Raw genomic sequence first — 23852 nt, 5'->3', positions numbered from 1 at the left:
AAAGATAGGGAGCTAAAAAAACTCAGAGAAAGGACTTTGGGCATTTGATTGGATTTCAAACAAAACACTAACATCACCTGTTTACGATTCCCATTAAGATTTTATTTAGACTTTTTGTTAGCAAAAAGTATTAGACTATGGGAGTTCTGATGGCCTAGTGGCAAGGAGCTGTGCCGCAATCCTGAAGGCATGCAGTTGGAGGCCAGTAGCTGCCCCGCGGGAGAAGTTCGTTCGATTCCAACGAACTGCCTCTGAAAACCCACTGGAGGGTCAGCTATGGGTTGGTGCCGACTCGACAGTACACCACAGCAACATAGCTTCTTGAAGACAGGGTTTGTATTATGATTCAGCTATGTATATCTCTCAGAATGCATTCTGCAGAGAAGAGCCTGTTTCATTACATTTGGGGTATAATAGGTCCATATTACGAGACCCTGAGGATTCCTTAGTAATTCTGGGTCATATTTTGGATTGTTGAAATATTTTCACAGGGAACTCTGGAGGCACACTTCTTAGGAGCTGCACCCCTAGCCCAAAGACCCCGTACTTCTCTTTGAATCTATTAGCAGCAGCTCGATGGGATAAAGAGCAACCTCCCCCTCTATGATTTGCAGCCTTGGAAACCAAATGGAGGGTGGGTTATGAACGGGCTCTGACTCAATGGAAACGAGTGAGTGAAATATTATGAAAAATGTACAGAACCTCAGTGTTACTGGGGAAAATACTTATAAAGTTATTTGGGGGGAATCTTATAAAGTAAGTGTATTTATAAAATATTACCATATTTATATTTATAAAAAAGTGTAAGTATTTATAAAGTTACTAGGGGTAGGGCAGACACCCCCCCAAATAAACCTTTCAATGATGGTGTGGTAAAAGTCAACGGTTATGAGGAATTGAATTCTGTGCAAAGGAAAAGGGAAAACAAAACAAACGCTAGGTAAAAAACAATGGATGAAATAAAAACGAGAAGATCATTAAGGGCTTGGCTCTCTGGAAAAGTAATGGGAGTAAAACAACTATTTGATTTACAAAACCCATCTATTTTGACATTACCTCTGGCCATAGTAGCTTTCAAAGAATTGTTCTTTCCAAGGCTCCACTTTTTTCTCCTTTTCAATTTCTTGCCGAATTCTCACCTGCATTTCAGGTGTAAATTCACCTATAATATTAAAAAACAAATGATACTCAAATATTCAGTAAAAAAACCACTTTTTGTAACTTTTAACTATTTGTAAGTCATGAAAGATTCATGTAGAAATCAAAATGCTATCATGTGAGCAAAACAGAAGCTCTAACCTCTTCACCGTAAGGCTGGGGGTGGGGCAGAGATAAGAGTGTTTCTGACGGGGAGGAATGAAACCACATGTGCACCGTGCATTTTCAAAGTACATTTTTAGTGCTTGGCTGAGATCCACAGGTCCCTGGGCTTCTCTCCAGCGCCAAACATATTATCGCTACCCTTTAATTTTGTATTCCTTTTCCACTATGGCAGAAGAGAGATATGCTTACAGTAAATAATGGCACTGTGGGTGAGTTTTAAAAGTTCTGTTTCTCAAAGGAAACGTATTTCCTATCCTTTTTTTCTCTATAATTGAAAAAGAGAAAGTTATGCTCTATTCAAGGGCATTTAAAGTTCCAGACCAAAGGTAGGGAATTAACCACACCACATCACAACACAACAACAACAACTTGACTGAAAATGGAATGACCAACCAAATATAAGACCTAAAATCATAAAACTTTTAGAATAAAAGACAGGGCTAAAGCTTTGGGATCAAAAGCATTTTGGAAAACTCTTAAATATGATCCAAAAGTATGTCAACAAAAGACAAAACAGTTAGGCTTCACCAAAATGAAAAACTTTTGTGTTTTCAACAAAGTGAGGAAAACAGAGTAAGAGGAACTATTTGGTAGTCACGGTTCAGAAGGTTAAATATCTAGAATATATATAAAAAAATTCCTACAACTCAACAAAGACAAAAATAATCCAAAAGAAAATAGGCAAAGAACTTCAATAGATATTTCAACAAAGAGGATATATGAATGACAGACAAGTGCACAAAGTTGTAAGAGAAATGCAAATCAAAATTACAATGAAAGCCACTTCATTTCCTCTCAGAGGCCTATCATCAGAAAAACTAAAAGCAGTGAGCACTAATAAGGATATACAGGAAACTGTTATCTCATTGCTTACAAAAAAGTGACAAACAGCACAAAACAACTCTACATCTACACTCTTCTTATTTAAATTTCAATTTCTAGAACTATCCTAGACTTAGTAAATCAGGAATAGGGCCTAGAAGTCTGTTCTAATTTTAGCTTCCATAATGACTCTAATCATTCAATAAACCGTTATGGACTGTTCACTTAGACTCACTGCACATGAATCTGGTCATGTTTCCTACAGGATCACTAGAGTTCTACAGGATGGAGACATGCTGACCCTTGCCTTAATAATTACTTAACTACCTACTGATGATCAGAAAATCCAGTATGTCCTTTCAGTGACTCCAGATACAGAAATACGGTTCCATGGGCCACCCTGAGAGATATTTGAGTTAAAACGCTTACCTTCTGAGAGTCTTTCCTTCCAGCCTTGGGCTGCTGAAGTGAAGAACTCATTGTTAAGAGCTGAACCGTTTAATTTCATCAAACCATCTACACCAACCTGGGTAAAAAAAAAAAATAAAGGAAAGCTTACAAAGAAATTTTAGGTGTCAAGTGGTACTTCACTTTCTTTAGGGGGAGAAAGGGCAATTAAAGTAAAGAAAGAAGCCCATCATTATACCAATGACACTCTGGCCTAGTGCACTGCAATCTCCTAAGCACATAGTTCTAATCCACCAGCTGCTCTGTGAGAGAAGGACGGGCAATCATCTCCCTTGCGATTAACAGCCACTGAAGTTCCGCTGAAGAGTCAGCTGTTAACTCAGTTCCAAATTGACAGCAAACAATAACCATGGTTATGAACATATTAATTTTTAACTACCTTTTCCTAAAAAATTTTTCTATTCACTTATCCTGCCTATCAATTCCATTCTCCAGCATCTGAAAACTACTTGTAAACAGATAAGAAAATTATCTGTTCTATGAAAGTGAGAATAAGTTATATAGTCACTACTTTGCTTCTTACTCATTTCTTGTTCCTAATACAAACTATTGGAACACCACAGTGTAGAAATCTCTCCAAGTCAACTGGCACAGTTTTTGCTTCTTTGTGATTACTGCATGCTGTTTTATTATATGAATGTACCTCAATTCATTTATGTATTCCCTAAAGACTTATAGGGAGCTCTGTTGGCAAGAAGCTGCACTGCAATCTCAAAGGCATGTGGTTCGAGGCCACCAGCTGCTCTGTGGGAGAAGGATGGACAATCTCCTCCTGTGCGATTAACTGCCTCTGTAAACCCGTTGGAGGGTCAGCTATAAGTTGGTTCTGACTCAATAACAAAAGAGATATAAACTTAGTTTCCTGTGTTTTCTCACAGTCAGCAGAACAGAAATACGCATTCTGGTATTAGGTAATAACTTTATGCTTTAAATTCTGTAGAATAAATTGACTGATCAAAGAATGTGTGTGTTTCCTGGAATATCAGATAATCTGGACTCTAAAACAAGGGAACTGGACGGTCTTTGACATGTGTTATGCATAACTAGCTCTATATTACTGAGATCAACATAGTTAAGTAAAAAGATAATTTTCAGAATTCGATTTAATTTTTAATTCAAACCAATTAACTAACTATATAGAGTGGCTAACTTATGCTCCATCAATCGTAATTATGTTACTGTAATTCAGGAAAAGTACTTCCATTTCATAGATTAGAAGCCTCTACCATATTACATTATAACAAAGAGTAAGGTAATTGACAATCAGAACCATCTTATCTTTTGTGGAGGAGGAACCAGTGGATCAGAATGGGGAGGGACTTGCTATTTGCTCTTCCCTTGGTGAAAGCTTAAGTCTTAAACCGTATTCCTGATCAAGGAACTTTACTTTTTATTTTTTAGTACTTTTACTATTTTTTCCTTATTACTTTGGTTTTAAAAATATAGTATATATTGTCTTAAGTTCTACACTATGAAAGCAAAATGACTTAAAACTTTTAAATTCTAATGATCTGAATCCAGACCTTAGACTTGTTCTCAACATTTCCCATTCTACTGAAGCATTTGCCCACACCTTGAGGATGATGAACAATTATTCATCCCTTCCTAAGCAGTTTTCTACTGACGCCTACTTAGACACACCAGTTGCAGTTAAGTGCCATCGAGTTGTAGATGACTCACAGCGACCCTATGAACGAAAGACCTGAACAACTGTATAACTTCCATCATTTCTTCAAGTTCTTAGGCTTTCTGGAGACAAGCTATTTCAGAAGTGGATACCACTCCTGCTTCCAAGCTTGTTTTAATTGGGGAGCTCCACCAAACACTGTCCATTATACCCATTAAACACCACGGTAACCATTATAGATGATAAATTGAGCATGACATTCTAGGGAACTCTGGTGACCCAGTGAGTAAAGAGCTGTCAAGACAAAGGCAGGTAATTTGAATCCATCAGCTTCTCTGCAGGAGAAAGATGGACAATCTCCTTCTGACTGACTTACAGCCTCTGTAAAATCGATGGTGGGTCAGCTCTGAGTTACCTTCTATTTAACAGCACGCACCAATAATCCTGATATTCCAGTATTGTTATATTTTATGTGCATTATAGGGCCTATTTATTAAGAATGTTTCTTTTAAAAGAGGCTTCTTTCACTCACTCTCATTACTGTCAAATCAGAATAGACTCATAGCCGACCAGAATTGGTTTTTCAGAGGCTGTAAATGACAGGGAGGAGACTGCCTATCTTCCTCACTTGAAGCCACAGCTGGATTCAAACAGCGAGCTGGGGGCTACCTTTGAGAGAGTGGTCCGGCTCCCTATGGACTATGCAACCACAGCTCCCTCATTTCTTTAGTACCATTAAACCCACTTTTAAACAGGTACAGAAAGTTAAAAACAATAACCACCTTTAAAATTCTTAAGGAATTTTAAAGAGAACGAGTAAGAGAAACCTGGAGAGGTTACAAAATGGCTTGGCCTTGAATGGACATACCTGCCGATCTACTTCTGGAAGCAACAGAAGCAGTCTCTGCTGACAATCTCCAGGCAGAACGGAAAAGGTGTGTTTGTTGATCAATGCTCTCAGATTAGTATTAACCAGAATAGAGTCCGGTGTCTCAACATCAATATCCGCACATTTAGTCCTTTTCATTTGTCCTACAGAAAACAGAAGTTAGATTCAACTCTTACGTTTGGTTTTGGTAAGCAGTAGGCATGAGAATATCTAATAAAATGGTATCAAAGTATGTGAAATAAAAATGGACAGAATGACAGTGAGACTGGACAACTCTGCTATGACTGTTGATTATCTCTTAATTTAAAAATAATTACAATTAAAAAGTTTTAATGAAAACAAAAAAGCAGCAGCTTAAAAAAATTAGTTTTAAGTTTAGTGTGTTTACAGAGCAATCACAAAATACCTTAGCTATTTAGGCAGCAAAAGGAGGGTTCAATAAGCAGCATTAATACTAACAATAACAAAGCAGTGACACCAGCAGCAAACATTTCTTGAGTTCTAGGTAGTAGGGTGTTCTCTGTTTTTTGAAAGTTCACTTTTAGTACCTGTTTTCTCTAACTGAAAGAAATCCAAAGAGGATTTTAAAAAGGTGGTGGTGGGGGTAAATAAAGAAAGAGGGGGGTCGGGGGAAAGGGCTTGGTTTCCTAGGAGGCTTAACGGAAATTAGCTTAGCACTTACTTCAAGTTAATCACTACTGGTCAACCACAGGCTTTAATAACAAACCCTTACCATGCAAACTTGGAACCAAGGTTAAATTGCGATTTTACGCAGTTCTTGATGAAATGAGGAGTTGGTGCTTTCTCAACTCATGCAGGTAAAACGCCTGACAATCCAAGTATAACGGGACCTCTCGTGGGTTCTCACATCCCTCCTTTGCAGAATGCTGTATGTGATGATTAGTGGAAAAGCCTTTCATGGCTCTGTGAGCTTTTCCTCCTAATCCATCCAGTAGTACATACACTGCTTGGTTCCTATACTATTGAATCCTTTGCCATTATTTGGGTAATTGCTCAAAAACTTGTGGGAGGCAGTAATGGTGGAACTCCAAGGAAAAAGCATAGCCATAAACATTTGTATTAGAAAATTACTGAACCAACGGGACAACTCAAATTTGAAACAAATCAACAAAAAAGAACAAATCCTAAGAAAACATAATGGAGATGGTTAGAGTGTATGTAATATGCTTCAGAGAGCTGGACAATGACTAAGGAGCACAGAAGAATTGATGCATTCAAGTTGTGGTGCTGGAGAAGAGTTTTGAACATAGCATGGACTGCCAAGAAAACAAACAGGTCTGTCTTGAAGAGGGTGAAACCAACTTTCTCCTTGGGGGTTAGGATTTTGAAGCTCCACCTCACATATATTGGGCACGTGGCCAGGGAGACTGGTCCTTGGAAAAGGACATCATGCTCAGAAGGGTGAAGAGAGGAGATGGCTCAGGAGAGGAAGACCCTAGATAAGATAGATTGACTCAGTGACTGGCATAACAGTGCTAGGTGTGTCAGAGACAGTAAGATTGACTCAGAGCAGGGTTCAGAGCTGCTGTGTCTCAGGTGACTCGACGGCACGGCACGTAACAACAACAACGAAAGGATAATTAAAATAATTAACGTATTTGAGTCTATCAATCCAAGGCAGCCTAGAAAAGGAATTATGTTTCATAGAGGATCTATATAAAAAGGCCAAAAGACTTAAAAAGAATAAAAAATTTTATTAATTGACTTTAACAAAAGAAAATGGTATTATTTTAAGACACAATTCTGCTGCCAATAACTTTTCCAAAGTTCAAAGATGTCAGTGTAAAGGCTAAAGTACACCTGATCCAAGCCATAGTCTTTTCAATTGCATATAAAAGTTGGACAGTGAATAAAGACAACTGAAGAACAATCAATTTTGAATTGTGAATTTGGCAAAGAGTATTTTAATGCACCATGGACTGTTAAAATAAAGAAATCTATATCAAAGGATGTGCAATAGAGTGGTCCTTAGTGGTAAGGATGGTGAAACTTAGTCTCACTTACTTAGGCATATTCTCAAGATGTAGAAAAAGGCATCGTGCTGGGAAAGGTGGAGGGTTACAGAAAAAGAGGGAGATCCTTAACAAGACAACTAACAATGGGCTTGAGTGTGACAGAGAGCATGAGGATGTTGCAGGACAGGGCAAGGTTCTGATCTGCTCTTCATCAGGTTGCTAGGAGTCGTAGTGGACTCAACAGCACCCAACAACAACAACTGTGGTAGAATCACTCTGCAAAAGGCAGTAAGGTTAAATATTGAAGGTATTTCACCAGACTGCCACCTAGAAAAACATACACATTTTAAAAAACCATATAGAATAAAATAAAAAAGGATATGTGTCTGAAAATATGGTCATTCTAATTCTCATGATGACTGGTTTCATTTTAAGATGGATCTGGAATACAAATATAGACAAAGTATAAAAGAACTTTTTCTGAGAACTAAGTAGCATCACCTAATGGTTACCCTGGAAGTCTGTCTTGTTGTCTGGAGGCTTTGTGGAATCTTCTTATTATTTTACATGTTTTGACATTTCAAAAGAATTATATTGTGGTGTAGGTTTATTCACGCTTCTTGACATCTATATGGCTTTTAGTTCTAAAAAATGTTCTTAAATTTTTCTTCTAAGAATTGCTTCTCTTGCAATTTTTGGAGGTCTTTTATAGTCCTAATTTCAAGGTCCTCCTGCAATGATGCTCCACTTTTCTTACATAGTTTCTAACATCTGTTTATCCCTCAAAATTATCTTCTGGGAAATTTCTTTAATATTTTAAGGTATTTCTGTTGTCGTTATTTTAATTTCAGTTTCGTTATTAACTAGTCTAGAATCCATTATCTTGTCATTTTAAAAACAATATTCTGTTCTTAAATCAATGCAATAGCATCTCATTTCTTCTTTCAGTTTTCTAAATTTTCTCCATTCTTGGATAGTCTCACTTTCCTTTGAGTTCCTGTATTTGGCTGAATGAATTGTATCTTGCAGACTGGAGAGCTTTACAGATATGAGATCAAGATAACCTCTGTGTAGCTGAAAATCTACACACGTGCCTATCTTGTATTTTTAAGGTTACTATATTTTTACAGAAACTAACCCACCAAAGGCTTAAGCATGACTCAGGCCAGATTCCTGGCCAATGGATCTCAAGTTCAGCCATCATCAGTCAGTGGAGGCTGCCATGGCAGATTACTATGCGCTAACAGGTCAGTGGGGCTCACAGCCTAAGACAGACTACTTTTGGAAGTGGTCAACTTCCAAAATCAACCAATGAAAGAAAATCTTTGGATGGCAACACTCTGATCCACAACCTATCCTGGGGAAGGCAAAGAACAAGACAGTGCTCTGCTGGGTTGGGCAGAGAGCCATTATGAGTTAACTTCTCAACAGCTAAATACAACTAGCATTCTGGAGACAGTACACAACCTAGCAGAATGTGTTTGTTGAAAAATCTCAATTGGTATTCCATCAATTCCTAGGGCTTTAATTTTTGTCAATTCCTTCAGAGCAGCTTGAACTTCCTCCTTTATTATTATTGGTTCTTGATCATATGCTACTTCCAGAAAAGGTACTGTGCCAGCCAATTCTATTTGGCATGGTGACACTGTTTATTTCTTCCTATTTGGCATAGTGACACTGTTTATTCCTTCCATCCTATTTTGATGTGTCCAGATTCATTCACTATACTGCCCATAGGTTTTGTAACTTGTATCTTAAATTTCTAGCTATTTCAAATTCAAGGTCACTATGTGAAGCAAAGCCAGGAAATGAAAAGGCGCATTGCCATGGGAAAGTCTGCTGTTAGGGACCTCTCCAAAGTACTGAAGAGCAATGGTGTCTCTCTGGAGACTAAGGTGCATCTGATACAGGCTTTGGTCTTCCCAATCACTTGTTATGCATCAGAGAGTTGGACAATGACCAAGGAGGATAGAAGGAGAATTGATGCCTTTGAGCTGTGGTGCTGGGGAAGAGTATTGAGAATACCATGGACTGCTAGGAAAACAAACAGATTTGTCCTGGAAAGGGTTAAACCGGGTGGCTCCTTGGAGGCAAGGATTCTGAGGCTCCGTCTAACATACTTTGGACATGTTGTGAGGAGAGACCAGTCCTTGGAGAGGGCCATCATGCCTGGGAGGGTGGAGGGACAGCGCAGGAGAGGAAGGCCCTCTATGAGGTGGATTGATTCAGTGACTGGGATAATTGGGATGGGAGTGTCAGAGACGGTGCAATTGGCACAGGACAGAGCGGAGTTTAGGGCTGTTGTACATAGGGTCGCTATGAGTCGCAGGCGACTTGACGGCAATAACAACAACAACAACATGTGGAGCAAAGTATGAAACACTATATTAACAACAGTCTAAATGAGTGAAACTGGATATACTAATGGTCTTCCTGCTTTCAGAATGTTAGTTATAATTAGTTGTTGTGACAATGAATAAGGATGACAGAAGAACAAATGTGTTGCAGAAGAGCACTGAACATCCCATCAATGGCCAAAAGAACAAATAAGTCTTGGAGAGGGTGCAGCCAGAGTGCTTTTTGGAGGCAAAGATGAAGCTTTTCCTTGCATAGTCTGGACATGTTGCTAGGAGGGGCTATTCCTTGATGCTTGGAAAGGCAGAGGGACAGAGATGGAGATGAAGACTCTCAACCAGGTGGACTGACACAGTGACTAATGCAATGGGCTCTAATGTGTCAGGAAGTGTGAGAATGGCACAGGATAGGACAGGGTGCAAATCTATTGTTCATAGGGTCATACATGACTCAATAGCACCTAACAACAACAAACACCTTTCTATACACAGACATAGGGGACCAAAATACTGGCAGAAAAAGCAAGCACAATATAGCTCAAAATAGGTCTTTCTCTGAAATAAAATCTGATATGGTTAAGAGGAGGTGAACATGAAGACAGTCACATGTCAATAGGTGAGCAAGAAAAAATGATAGAAGGACATGCTAGTGCAAATCCTTCCATGCTGCGGGTTTGGTCCTTAAGAGCAACAGTGTTAAAAAGATAGAAATAATATATCATCACTGGCACCTAATTCAAATCATGCCCTAAAGAGAAACAAAAGTTAATGAATACACACACACAATTGACAAAAAAAAACAAGGAAACTGATGTCTCTGTAAACTCACTCACTTGTGTGCAGCCTGTCAGACCTTTGGAATGACTTCTTTCCCAAGCCGAGCAAAGGATTTTCTACTTTAACTGAAGAACAAAAACTGGAGTTTGAGTTTTGGGGGCTTGTTGACTGTCCATCAGTTTGCTTTCCTTCCCATACTCCTAAGTGAAACACATGTAAAGATCATTATTTATAGCTGGAAATCAATCAATCATTTAGCGCTAACTAAATGGAACTATATATAAGATAAAGTAATCCTGAGGTTGAGAATAATGAAACCAACAATTAAAGTAAGTCCCTTTTCCTATTAGTGTTGGGGCATGATTTTCCTCTGCAAAAAAAGGGGCAAAGTCTACAAGACATAGATTAAGTCTGACAGACCGATATAATTAGTCTATGGCATCAAAACAAATTATGTAATAAATGAAAAACTCTGCAGAATAGCTTATAGTACAAACAAAACAAGCAGCAACAACAACATAAACCCAAAGGCCTTATGGGCATGTCCAATGGAAACTCAAAGATAGCATGTATTAATTAAGAAAACTTAATTTTTAAGGAGGGAAAACTGCTAAGGGTTCCATCTAGGATGCCTTCAAGAACCATGAGTGATTCTTTATGAAGTTACTTAACAGAGGGATCCAACATCAGACAACTTGAAAGTAAGCAACTGTGCTCACCTCTATGTGCAAATTCCATTGATGCTTTATTAATAACTGCATGATTATTTATCATGATTTTTTTCTCCCATTGCTCTTAGAAGGATTTAGATTGATGATTTGTCAGTATTATATAAATATGATAAGATAAAGACAAATGTTGTCTGTAAATTTGGAAAATCAACACAAAAACACCAAGGAAAACAAAGTTCCACTGACAACAAATAATGTCCCATCTACCTACCAGGTTTGGCAGGCGCAGGATCACTGGCGGCTTTGACAGTCTTTAAAGACAGATGCTGGCCGGAGGAGATGGACATGCTTGGTCTGCATTGCTGCTGCTGCTTCTTCTGCTGTTGCTGCTTTAGAGCCTATAATGAGAAAACGGACTATAAGAAACAAATAGCAAGATCAAGATCAAGTGTGACTTTTTAAAAGCGGTGGTCAGCGCATTTTTTTAAAAAAATCTACTTAAAGCACAGCAAATTCCCCTCAAATTATCCAACTAAATACACAGCAATGCCTTGAGTATTCCCCCCGCCCCTTTTTGGGTCAGTATTATTCAAAGGTAGAAAATAACATATACAAATATGTTATAATATAAACATGTAAGAAAGAGATACTCCTTATATTTTTTATAACTTAAAAAATCATCAGTAAGTCAAAGATTTCTCAAGCTTTTATCTTAACACAGACTTATGTTTTCGCTAATTTCTGGAAACCGTATGTCACTTCTATGCAGAAAATATTTAGTGCAAACATTTAGCTTAGGTGTATTTCAGATTATACACATATATGTTATACACAAGAGGCTGAAGTCGTTGTAAATGAGTATTTTAGTGAGTAACGGGAGAGCTGTAGGATTTGGTCCAATGACCTTCGGTAATACAATGAACAGAAAAGAAAGATTGGAAAATAATTGTTCTAGTAACCGTGTGATTCTTCCTGATCATGTCAGAATACTTTTATTTCCATTGGATTCTGAGTTTACTGACTATACTCATGGGTAAAAAAAATCAGTACTTCCTATTATTTTGATAATTAAAATTGATGACAGTAATTTTTGGAACTTGAGCTTTTTTTTTCTTTAAAAAAAGCAAAGCTACATTTCAGGGAAAAAAGACTGGGAACTTCACTAATTGCTAGTTTCAAGTTTTAATCTTCAAGAACATCGTGTAGAGTTGTTGAAGAGTTGAACATCTGGCGTGGACTCACTATTTTTAGAAATAGGTGAGAAACAGGCTCAATGTGTAAGAAGTGGGAGTGTTGCCTAACCACTAATATGGTTTATACTCTCATCCTCTAAAATTACTCCAGAAACACTAAAGTCAAGCAAAAATCAACCTACTTTTACTGCAATCATGTAAATTAAAACACATGATGAAAACAGAGTAACTTGTGCTAATCAAGAACTTACACAGGGATTTATAAGTCCTATTCCTAATTTTCTAATTTTAAAATTTGAAAAGAAATACTTTTTTTAACTACTTTTCTGTTTTTAAAAAACCTTAATTGTGATGCAAAAGAACTACAACTGAATTAGTTTTTCTATGACAATACTACAGAAAAAAAGACGTACTGTGCAACAATAGAATTTATTTCATTTTCCCTAGTGATAGGCATATGGAGCTCTGCTGGCCTAATAGTGAGGAGTTGTGCTGCCAACCTAAAGGCACACGGTTCAAATCCACCAGCTTCTTTGTAGACGGGTGGGCAATCTCCTCCTATCCATTTATTGCTTCTCAAAACCTGCTGGAGGGTAAGCTATGAGTTGGTTCTGACTTGATGTTATATAACAACAGTGATGGCATAAAGAAAATGTGATTATTTGACTTTTTGGATTATAAAAATAAAGTATATGACAACAAAAGTTACAGATTATATACATATAATGTATACATATACAATATAATACAAATATACATGTTACAGATTAGCCAAGAAAGTTTAATACTTGTCACTGCCTATGAAAAGGAAGTATCTTATACTTATTCTCCAAAGAAATTACAAAAATGTAAGTTCTACAAGTATCTAGGCAGGCAGTAATTAATCTTATCAAAGGTGAGGATGTTCTTTTAATAAAAGCACTTTTAGCTTACTTTGAAGATATATACAATTTCTAATACTTAATTTTAACAAAAGTTATTCTTTTCTATGTAGTTGCTAGGTGCCACTATGACTAAAAGCGACCCTATGAACAACAGATCTGAACCTTGTCCTTTCCTGTGCCATTCTCACCATCCCTGAGCCCCTTGCAGCAGTCACTTTATCAGTTCATCTTGTTGAAAGTCTTCCTCTCTTTTGATGACCCCCCACTTTTCCAAGCATATCATCTATCTCCAAGGAATACCCTCTCCTAACAACATGCCCAAGGTATTTAAGAAGCAGCTTTGTCATCTCCGCCTCTAAGAAGCACTCTCTCTTAAGACCTGTTTGTTCTTTTTGGTGGTTCATAAGATATTCAGTACTCTTCTCCAATATCACAGGTCACAGAAATCAATTCTTGTTTCATTTTTATTCACTGTCTAGCTCTCAGATGCCTAATAAGTGACTGAAAAGACCATGACTTGAATCAGGCACCTTAGTCCTCAAACTAAGATCATTGCTCCTCAATAATTTGGAAAGGCTTCTGACTGCAGACTTTCTCAATGCAATACATCCTGATCTCCTGATTGCTAGTATCAAGAATGCAGACTGTGGATCCAAGTTTTCTCTATCTATTGTGATGTTGCCTGTTGGTCCAGGGTACATACTTTTCCCCACACACTCTTAACTTTGCGGCTCAATTCTAAGAAATAACCAGTCATAAATTTAATTATCCTTATTGAGGATATTTTTATGTGTTTGTGTGCATGTGCATGCATATGTCACAGTGACCGTATGTATAAAAGCTCTGAAGCCTGCCCTGTCTTGAGCCAGTATCACTAATTCTGACACACCAACCCAAATTGTCCCAGTTACTTTATCAATCCATCTCATCCAGGGTCTTCCTCTCCTGCCCTGTCCCTCCACCTGCTGAGAATGATGTCCTTCTCCAAGAATCAGGCTCTGCTGGCCACAGGCCCAAAGTATGTGAGACAGAGCATCAAAATCCTAGCCTCCAAGGAGAAACTTGGTTTCATCATCTCCAAGACTGACCTAATTGTTTTCTTGGTGGTCCATATATGTTCAAGACTCTTCTCCAGCACCAAAATTCAAAGATGTTGATTCTTCGTCATCCTTAGTCACTTCCAGCTCTCTGATGCATAGTAAGTAATGGCGAAGACCATGGTCTGGATTAGGTGCACCTTGGTCTCTAGACTGACATCACTGCTTTTCAGTCCTCTGGAAAGGATTTTCCTGACAGCAGATTTTCCTAATGCAATACATCTTTTGATTTCTGACTGCTGGTGTCAAGAATGCTGACTTCAATCTATGCTCCATCTATCATGGTGCTGCCAATTAGCCCAGTGGTGAGAATCTTCTGTCTTTCTGATGTTAAGCTTCAATTCCTATTGAAGACTACAATCCTTGACCTTCTGCAGCAAGTGCTTCATGTCCTCCTCAGTTTAAGCAAGCAAGGTTGTGTCATTTGTATAATTTGTTGATGAGTCTTCCCTCAATCCTGATGCCACATTCCTCCTCATAAAGCTCTGCTTCCCGAATGATCTGTTTTGTATATATATATTGAAAAGGTATGGAGACAGGATGCATCCCTGATGCACTCCTTTCCTGATTTTGAACCAGACAGCAGCATTACCATGCTCTGTTTTGAGGACTGCTTCTTGATCTAAGTATAGGTTTCGCATAAGCACAATCAAGTGTTCTGGGATTCCCATTTTCCTCAAGGTTAGCCACAATTTGTTGAGAAACACACAGTCTAAAGCCTTTGCATAGTCAATGAGACACAGATGGACATTTCTCTGGTACTCTCCGCTTTCTGCCAAGATACATCTGACACTGGCAATAATATCTCTAGTGCCATCACCTTGTCTAAACCCAGCTTGCATTTCTGGTAACTGTCTATCAATGTTCTGTTCTAGTCATTTCTGGACAATCTTCAGGATCATACTCTGTCAGGTCACCTTTTTTTTGGGAAAGGGAATAAATATAGATCTCTCCCAGTCAGTTGGCCTTGGCCAAGTAGTTGTCCTCCAGATTTCTTGGCATAACTTGGTGAGCACATCCAGGGCAGCATCTGTTTGTTGAAATACGTCAACTGGTATTCCATCAATTCTTGGGGCTTTATTTTTTGCCAAGTTTTTCAGAGCAGCCCGAACTTCCTCCATCATCACTGCCTCCTTTATCATATGCTGTTTAATGAAATTCTTCTGTATCAGCCAATTTCTTTTTTGCTACAGTGACTCTGTATATTCCTTCCACCTTCTTTTAATGCTTCCTGAATCATTCACTATTCTACCCATAGCATCCTTAAGCATTGCAACTCATTGCTTGAATTTGTTTTATAGTTCCTTCAGCTTAAGAAATGCTCAGTGAGTTTGACCCTTTTGATTTTCCAACTCCAGCTCCTTGTACATTTCATTATAATACTTTGTCTTGTCTTCCTGAGTAGCCCTTTTAAGTCTTCTACTTAGCTCCCTAACTTCTTGATTTCTTCCCTCTCTTTGGCTTCTTGGCACACTAGTGCAATATTCAGAGTCTCTTCTGCCATCCCTTTTAGTCTTCTTCTTTTTTCTTTGTAATGACCTTTCGCATCCTTCACGGACAGTATTTTTTTTTCCCCGATCATCCCACAGCTCATCTAGCCTTTGTTCATTAGAGTTCAAGGCCTCAAACCTGTTCCTGAGTTGGTTTTTAAATGGCGGAGGGGAGGATTTAACTCAAGATCAAACTTTTATTCATGTGGATATGACTTAACTTTCTTTAGATTTAATATGAACTTTTTATGAGTCGTAGATGTCTGTTCCACAACCAGCACCTGACCTAGTTTTCACTGCCGATACTGAAATTCTCCGATTCCTTCCACAAATGTAATTCATATGATTCCTGTGCATACCATCAGGTGAAATTTATGTGTACAGCCTACATTTATGATTCTTATAAAAAGTATTGGCTATAAATAAATCATTGATTGGACATAATTCTGTCCTCCTATCCCCATCCTCACTTCCGTTACCAAGGTGATATTTTCTGACTACTAATTCTTCTTTCTGGTTCCCAACTTTCACATTTCAGTCATCCATTATTTTAAATGCATCTTTATTACATGTTTAATTGATTTCTGACTGCAACAGTAGGTGGAAATCATCTATTTCCTCCTGTTTGGTTCTGGCTGTTGAAGCATAAATTTGAATGAAATTGGTTTTAACAGGTCTTCCTTGTACGTGTAAGTAGCAAATGAAAAATACTATGGCTTGGGTCAGGTGTAATCTTGGTCTTTAGAATGACATCCACACTCTTTAGCAGCTGTAAAGAAGTCCTTTAAATCAGGTGATTTCTTGATTGCTGTTTCCACAGGCTATTGCTTGTGAAAATATTTTCTCCTTTTTAATATGTTGTTAATCGGTCCAGTTTGTAAGGATTTTTGTTTTCCTGATGTTGAGATGTAATTCATACTGAAGGCTGTGTAGTTTCTGGTATTCATCAGTAAATGCTTCAAGTTTTCGTCATTTTCTGCATGCAAAGTGTGTTATCTGCATGTAAAAAAGTTTTGTTTTTTGTTTGTCATTGTTGCACATTTTCCTCCCTGTTCTCCTCCCCCCAGGTTCACTTTTTTCTTTGGAAAAAAAGTTCTTTCATTGTTATACACTCCACTCCCCAACCATTTTACTATACAGCTCTTATTCTGGACTCTTGTCATACCAATAATACTTAATTATATATTCCTTTTATACAGTTCTCTCCCTCATCTGCTTCAACCACATGTAGCAGAGTTTTAATAAGGCTGCAGAAAATCCTCATGTCCCATTTCTCTTTATCTAGGGCCGCTTCTCAGATTATTTGCTCAATATATAGCCTGAACAGTTAAAGGTTATAACCCTGACACATACAATATCTCCTTGTTCTGTTGGAAAGACTCTCTCTCAGTCTATGTAGCAGACCTATATGTGTCCAATTAAGTGTTCTGAATTTCCTTTCTTCTCAACACTACCCATATTTATGATTCACAAAGTCAAGGGCTTTTGCACAGTCAGTAAAACAAACATAAACTTCTCTCTGGTGTGCTCTGCTTTCAGCCAAGATTCATCTGACACTCCAACAAAAGTCGTTATGCCATCTTCTTTTCTGAGTCCTGCTTGAATTTCTGCCAGTTCCTTGTTGGTGTATACCATTCCAGTAATTTTTCAATAGTTTCAGCAAGATTTTACTTTAGTGTGATAATGATAATTTTCTTATTCTCCTGGTCTACTTCTCTTTAGAATAGGCAGGAAAATAAATCTTTTCTAGTTGGTTGACCAGATAGCTTTCTTTCAAATTTCTTGGCACAAGAAGTCTTGACTATGACTAGCACTGTAGCCAATGATTCTGGAAGCCTTTTATTTTCAACAATGAATTCAGTGCAACCTCAACATCTTCCTAAGGTACCACTGATTCCTGATGATCTAATATATCTGAGCCCGGACTAATTCTTCTCGGCAAAGTGACTCTGCTTTACCTTCTAATCCTCTTTTGATGTTCTCTGGATCATGCCATATTTTCCCCACAGAATCCTTCAGTAGTGTCTCTTGAGGCTTGATGGTTTTTCTTCACTTGTCTCAGCATGAGAAATGCTAATTGTGTTCTTTCATTTGTAGTTTTTCTAACTATGTATTTCTTTACATATTTCCTTATAACACTTTGATTTGTCTTCTCAGGCTGCCCTTGGAAATTTTCTTTACAGCTCTCTTATTTAATCCATTCTTCCTTCATTTTAGTTTCTTTATGTTCAAAGTAAATTTCAGAGTCTTTTCAACCCTTTTAATGATTTTTTTTTTCATGGATAGTAATCTCTTAACTTGTCTAGACTTTTGTCATTAGTATTTAATCATCAAATATATTCTTGAGGTGGTTTAACTCAGGTGGAATACATTCAAGGTTAAATTTTTGATCTCATGGATTTGTTTTCATTTTCATCAGATTCAACTTGAACATGCATATGAAGAACTGATAAACTAAGCCATGGTCAGCTGCTGACATTGTTTTCACTGATGATACTGTTATTTCTCCATTATTTGTACCACAGATATAGTTGATTTGATTCCTTTGTATTCCATCCTGTGAGGTTTATACGTATAGTTGTCTATTATGGTTTTTTTAAAAAAGATAACCTTTTAAAAAAAATATGTAAGTAATTTGTACACAAAATTTTATCATGCTATTTCTGACATCATTTGTGCATTCAAGTCATATATTTTCCATGCACCAACTTGTCATCAATTTAACTTTTATATTCCAACCATAAGTTATTACTAATGCATCTTCACTATATAATTAGAAATCGTCAATTTCTTTTTCTTTGACTTTAACTGGCTAGTGTGTGAATTTGAATAACAGTATTAATCAGTGTTCACTGTGTATGTATGAATATTATCCCATCTCCGACAGCATCATACTGCAGAAGAAACTTTAAAATGTTCTTTTTTTCACGATGCATATGACCCCATCTCTCCTCACACTGTCATCCCAATGGTAGTATTCCACGTATATATCTTATTTCAACTGGCCAAAACCAGTCTATTTCAGCTTGTTAATGCCCAGGATTTGATATGTATGCTTTTCATTTAATTGCTTACAACTTCTAATTTTCCTAAATTAGTGCTTTGTACATTGTACTTTCAATTATTACTGGATGTCTGCCACTAATTGTTTTCCTTCTGAACTGTGCCACATCACTAACGAAAATCCATACAGCTTTACCCCATTCATATCATTAAGTAGACTCTACTCTGAGGAGGTAGGTCTTCCTCAGTCGTGTTTTTAATGCCTTTCAAGCTGAGGGCCTCATCTCCCTGGATCAGATATGGCTCAAATGTTATTCATCTAGTCATGAAGTTTTCTCAATACTGTATTATTTCTTAAGTGGACAGACAGTCCAGCATCCTACTCTGAAAGATGTCCTGAAACCTGTGTACCATGAGTGACACTGCCAGTATTTAAAACACCAGTGGCATGGCTTCCAGTATCACAGTAATGCTGGACGTGAACACGGACAGTATGACAAACTGACAATGAGTGTTGACAAAAAGATATATAAAAATTAAAAACCTTTCTTAGGTAATGAGAAGTAATTTAGGAACTTTTAATATGTGATAAAACCACTACAAAACCACTAGAATACAGAACATTCACAAAAGGGTACATAAATGATTGAAGTGACCAATTACAATATTGTACAAAATTACCCTTTAAAACAGCCTACTGAAAAAACAAAGCAAAACAACAAAAAAAACAACTTATTGTAGATGCCTTCAGGAAATTCTGCAGATCGCAGAGCTGAACATTTCCTAAAGGAGGAGATTATGCTTCTGATAAACAGAGACTAGCATGATTACCTGCTTGAGTGCCTTCTTGCTGTGCTTCTGTGATGGAGAAATGACTTTACCTGCTGGAATGGAGGGTGATGGACAGCCTGACTGAGGGGAAGATGGCTGTGACAGTCTAGATGATACTAGGGGAGAAAAAGAAAAGTATGTTATCACAGTCGGTTATCCAGTGCCACTCCTTCCCCAATCATAGGCTGTGCCCTGTATTAAGAACTGTGACCAAACACTTTTGGGAAGAAACTTTTTTTTTTTAGTTTCTCAGAAAGTACTATTGAAGGATGACAGGATGGGGAAGGGATTGTGCTAGTATTCAATACTTTTCATTCTTTACGTTACGGTAAAATTGACTGAAGAAGTGGAAAGTTCAAAACAAACTATGTCATCAAATTAGGTAAAATGTAGTGAAGATTCTGACTGCTTTCGAGAGAATCAGTATTCTAAAGGTGAATCTAATGACAGCATAATACAGTGGAAGATCCCTAGACTGACAGGTCTCAGTTTTCCCATCTTTATACTGAAGGAAATAAAGCCATTCCACCTGAAACATTACAGCTTGACTCCTTAAAAGTCGTCATTTCTTAGAAAAATACTTTAGGATTAGTGTGAGAGGATGGTTTGGGATGTTTTTATAAGAAGCAATAAAGGTTGTACTAGCGGTTTTACAGCCAAATCTTAGTTCATGTGAATTCTTTATTCAAGTGCTCTATTTCTCATAATAAAGCACAAGTAAATCTTCATTGCTTTAATACTAACAGTGTGTGTTATTTATAAAGAACATAATTCAGAACCTTTAATAACAAAAATTCTGAAATGACAATCATGTGTTACTTTATTCTTTATGCAACAGCCTTCTCCCATTCACAGTTATGTTCCATTGAGTCGCTGGTAACTCATCGCAACCCCAAGTACACAGCTCTGAACTCTGCCCTATCCTGAACCACAGACCTCAACACACCTCTTGGTTACTGTGTCAATCCTTCTCATCTAGGGTTTTCCTCTCCTGAGTTGTTCCTCCACCCTTCCAGTAATGATGTCCTTCTCCAAGGACTGGTCCCTCCTGGCCATGTGCCCAAATTATGTGAGAGGAAGCTTCAAAATTCTTGCCTCCAAGGAGAAACCTGGTTTCACCCTGTCCAAAAGAAACTTGTTTGTTCTCTTAGTGATCCATGATACATTCAGTACACTTCTCCAGCACGACAACTCAAAGGCATTGATGATTCTTCTATCATCTTTAGTAATTGTCCAACTCTCTGATGCACAGCAAGTAATTGCGAAGACCATGACCTACATCAGATCCATCTTAGTCACTAGATTGTCATTATTACTCTTTAGCACTTTGGAGAGGTCCTTGGCAACAGAGTTCCCTAGTGCAATTCCTAACTGATTTCCTAACTGCTGGTGCGAAAAGTGTTGACCGTGGATCCAAGCAAGCTGTAACTGTTAACAACCTCAATCTCTTCTCCCATCTATCATCGTTCTGCCAATTAGCCCAGTGGTTAGAATCTTTGTCTTCTTGATGCTGAGCTTCAATCTATATCAAAGACCTTCAGCAGCAAAGCTTCAAGTCCTCCACAGTGTCATCTGCATACTGCAGGTTGTTGATTAAGTCTTCCAATCCTGATGCTACATTCTTCCTCATAAATATCAGTCTCCCGAATGATCTGTTCTGTATGTAAACTGAAAAGGTATGGAGATGGAATGCATCCATGACACATTTCTTCCTGATTTTGAACCATGCAATATTTCCTTGCTTTGTTTACTGATTGCTTCCTGGTCCAAGTAAAGGTTTCACATGAGCACAATCAAGTGTCCTGGGACTCTCATCCTTTTCAAGGTTAGCTACCATTTGTTGATCCACGCAATCATAATGCATCATTAATGAAACATAGACATTCCTCTTGCTTTTAGTCAAGGTCTATCTGACATTGACAGTAAGTATCTAGTGCCAGGACCTTTTCAAAACCCAGCTTGTATTTGTGGTCGTTCTCTGCTCATGTACTGTTACAGTCAATTGTGGATAATCTTCAGCAGGATTTTGCTTGTGTATGATATTAGCAATAAGGTCCGACAATTTCCACACTCTGCTGGGTCACCTTTTTTTTTTTTAATAAGAATAAATATGGGTCTATTTCAGTCAGTGTTAACGGGGTCTTCTTTGTATGCATATGGAAAATATCCTATCACTCACAACACTGTATTTTAGGATGGAACTTGAAATGGACTTTTTGACTATAAATGCAACATCATTCTTTTCCTGTCTTTTATTCCCAGCATCGTATACCATATAATTATCTGATTCAAAGTGGCCAAAGCTGTTCCATCTCATCTCACAAATGCCTAGAATATGGATGCTCATGTGTTCCGTTTTCATTTTTTTTAATTTCCAGTTTTCCAACATTCAAGCTACATACATTCCATGTTCCAATTATTAAACAAAGCTTGCAAAAAATGTTTTTTTCTCAATTCAATTGACTTCCAATCTGGGCTCTATCACGACACTGCTAGAACTATACTCATTCTTCTAATGTTCACATGGTTTTCAAAGGTTATTTAAAAAAATGGATAGTCAAATCTGTTTCCTAGTCAATCCTATACCTAGAGTCAAAGATGAGGAAATGGAGAATTTTTACCAAATCTTGCAGTCCGAACGTGACCAAACATGCAATGAAGATGAGTTAATGATCAGGAGGTGAAGGCATTGGAGAGCATTATGCTGACTCAGTCTCATAAGGACAAATGCTCTATAAGACCATTATTGTTGAATGATAACTAGTAAAATGGGTATGAGGATCCAAGAGGAGAAGCGTAGGAGGAGAGGGGTGAGGATGTGCAAGGAGGTGATCACAGGGTCGCACAACTTGGAAGGTAGAAGAGGTGGGAAAGGAAAAGATATGGTGTGAAAAACAATGTATCCGAACTTTGCAAGCAAACCAGTTGTTGTTATGTGCCAGTGAATTGCCTGCTACTCATGGTGACCCTATGTACAACAGCCCTAAACCCTGCTCTGTCCTGTGCCATTCTCACTGTCTCTGACATACCCACCCCAATTACCCCAGTCACTGACTCAATCCACCTCATTGAATCAATCTTCCTCTCCTGTGCTGTCCCTCCACCCTCCCAAGAATGATGTCCTTCTCTAAGGATTGGTCTTGCCTTGCAGCATGTCCAAAGTATGCCAGATGAAGCTTCAGAATCCTTGCCTCCAAGGACCAGCCTGGCTTTACACTCTCCAGGATGAATTGTTAAAAGTCTATGGTATATTCAATACTTTTCTCCACCACCACAGCTCAAAGGCCTCAATTCTCCTTCTATCACCCCTAGTCATTGTCCAGCTCTCTAATGCACAGCAATTAACTGCAAAGACCATGGCCTGTATTAAGCACACTTTAGTCCCTAGACTGACATCATTGCTCTTCAGTACTTTGGAGAGGTCTCTGACAGCAGACTTTCCCAATGCAATTCATCTTCTAATTTCTTGGTTGCTGATACCAAGAGTGTTGATTGTGGAGCCAAACAAACTAAAGCTATTGGCAATCTCAATCTCTTCATCATTCATCATGATGCTGCCAATCGGCCTAGTGGTGAGAATCTTCGTTTTCTTGACGTTGAGCTTCAATTCATATTGAAGGCTGCAGTCTTTGACCTTCTCCATCACATGCTTTAGGGTCCTCCTCAGTTTCAGCAAGCAGGACTGTGTCAACTGCATAATGCAGGTTGTTGATGAGTCTTCCTCTAATCCTGATTTCACACTTCTCCTCAAAGAGCCCAGCCTCCCAGATAATCTGTTTTCATATATATTGAAAAGGTTTGGAGTTAGGACACATCCCTGGTGTACACCTTTCACAATTTTGAACCATGCAGTGTTTCCTTGCTCTGTTCTTACAACTGCCTCCTACTCCAATTATAGGTTTCACATACACAAAGTGTTCTATGATTCCCATTCTTCTCAGAGTCAACCACAGTTTGTTGTGATCCAAACAGTCAAAAGCCTTTGCATAGTCAATGAAATACAGACAGATATTCCTTTGGCACTCCCTGCTTTCAGCCAAGATTCATCTAACAGAAATGAAGCTGGAGATAGAATGACAGAATTCTGCAGAATCAATGACTGCTTATTCATTGCAAATACATTTAATAAGAAACATAAACAAAGGTCATAAACATGGATTTCACTTGATACTATGCATAGGAATCAGATCGATTACATCTGTGGAAAGAATGGCTGGAGAAGCTCAAGGTCAGCTATGAAAACTAGGCCATGTCCTAATTGTGGTACAGACCACCAACTACCGATATGCTAGTTCAAGGTGAAGCTAAGGAAAATTATATCAAATCCACGGGAACCAAAATTTGACCCTGAGTCTATCCCACCTGAATTTCAAAACTATCTTAGGAACAGGTTTGAGGCCCTGAACTCTAATGAGTAAAGACCAGATGAACTGTGGAGGATATCAAG

General features: G+C 38.0%; 1 protein-coding gene across 1 annotated transcript in view; it reads right to left on the bottom strand.

Annotated features, from left to right (window-relative positions):
- The window catches only part of ASXL2 (additional sex combs like 2 (Drosophila)), a 170456-nt gene that overhangs the window by 7399 nt on the left and 139205 nt on the right, over positions 1-23852 (bottom strand). Inside the window, exons 6-11 of the mRNA XM_006880618.1 lie at positions 19406-19521; positions 11179-11305; positions 10293-10436; positions 5109-5272; positions 2575-2671; positions 1057-1162 (exon numbers count right to left, since the gene is read on the bottom strand). Of these exons, the coding sequence (XP_006880680.1) occupies positions 1057-1162; positions 2575-2671; positions 5109-5272; positions 10293-10436; positions 11179-11305; positions 19406-19521 (754 nt within the window). The remainder of the gene's footprint in view (positions 1-1056; positions 1163-2574; positions 2672-5108; positions 5273-10292; positions 10437-11178; positions 11306-19405; positions 19522-23852) is intronic.

Source organism: Elephantulus edwardii, unplaced genomic scaffold (assembly GCF_000299155.1).
Source record: "Elephantulus edwardii isolate Elephantulus edwardi_28Jun2011 unplaced genomic scaffold, EleEdw1.0 scaffold00009, whole genome shotgun sequence".
Taxonomy (NCBI): domain Eukaryota; kingdom Metazoa; phylum Chordata; class Mammalia; order Macroscelidea; family Macroscelididae; genus Elephantulus; species Elephantulus edwardii.
This window is presented reverse-complemented; position numbering and strand designations above follow the sequence as displayed.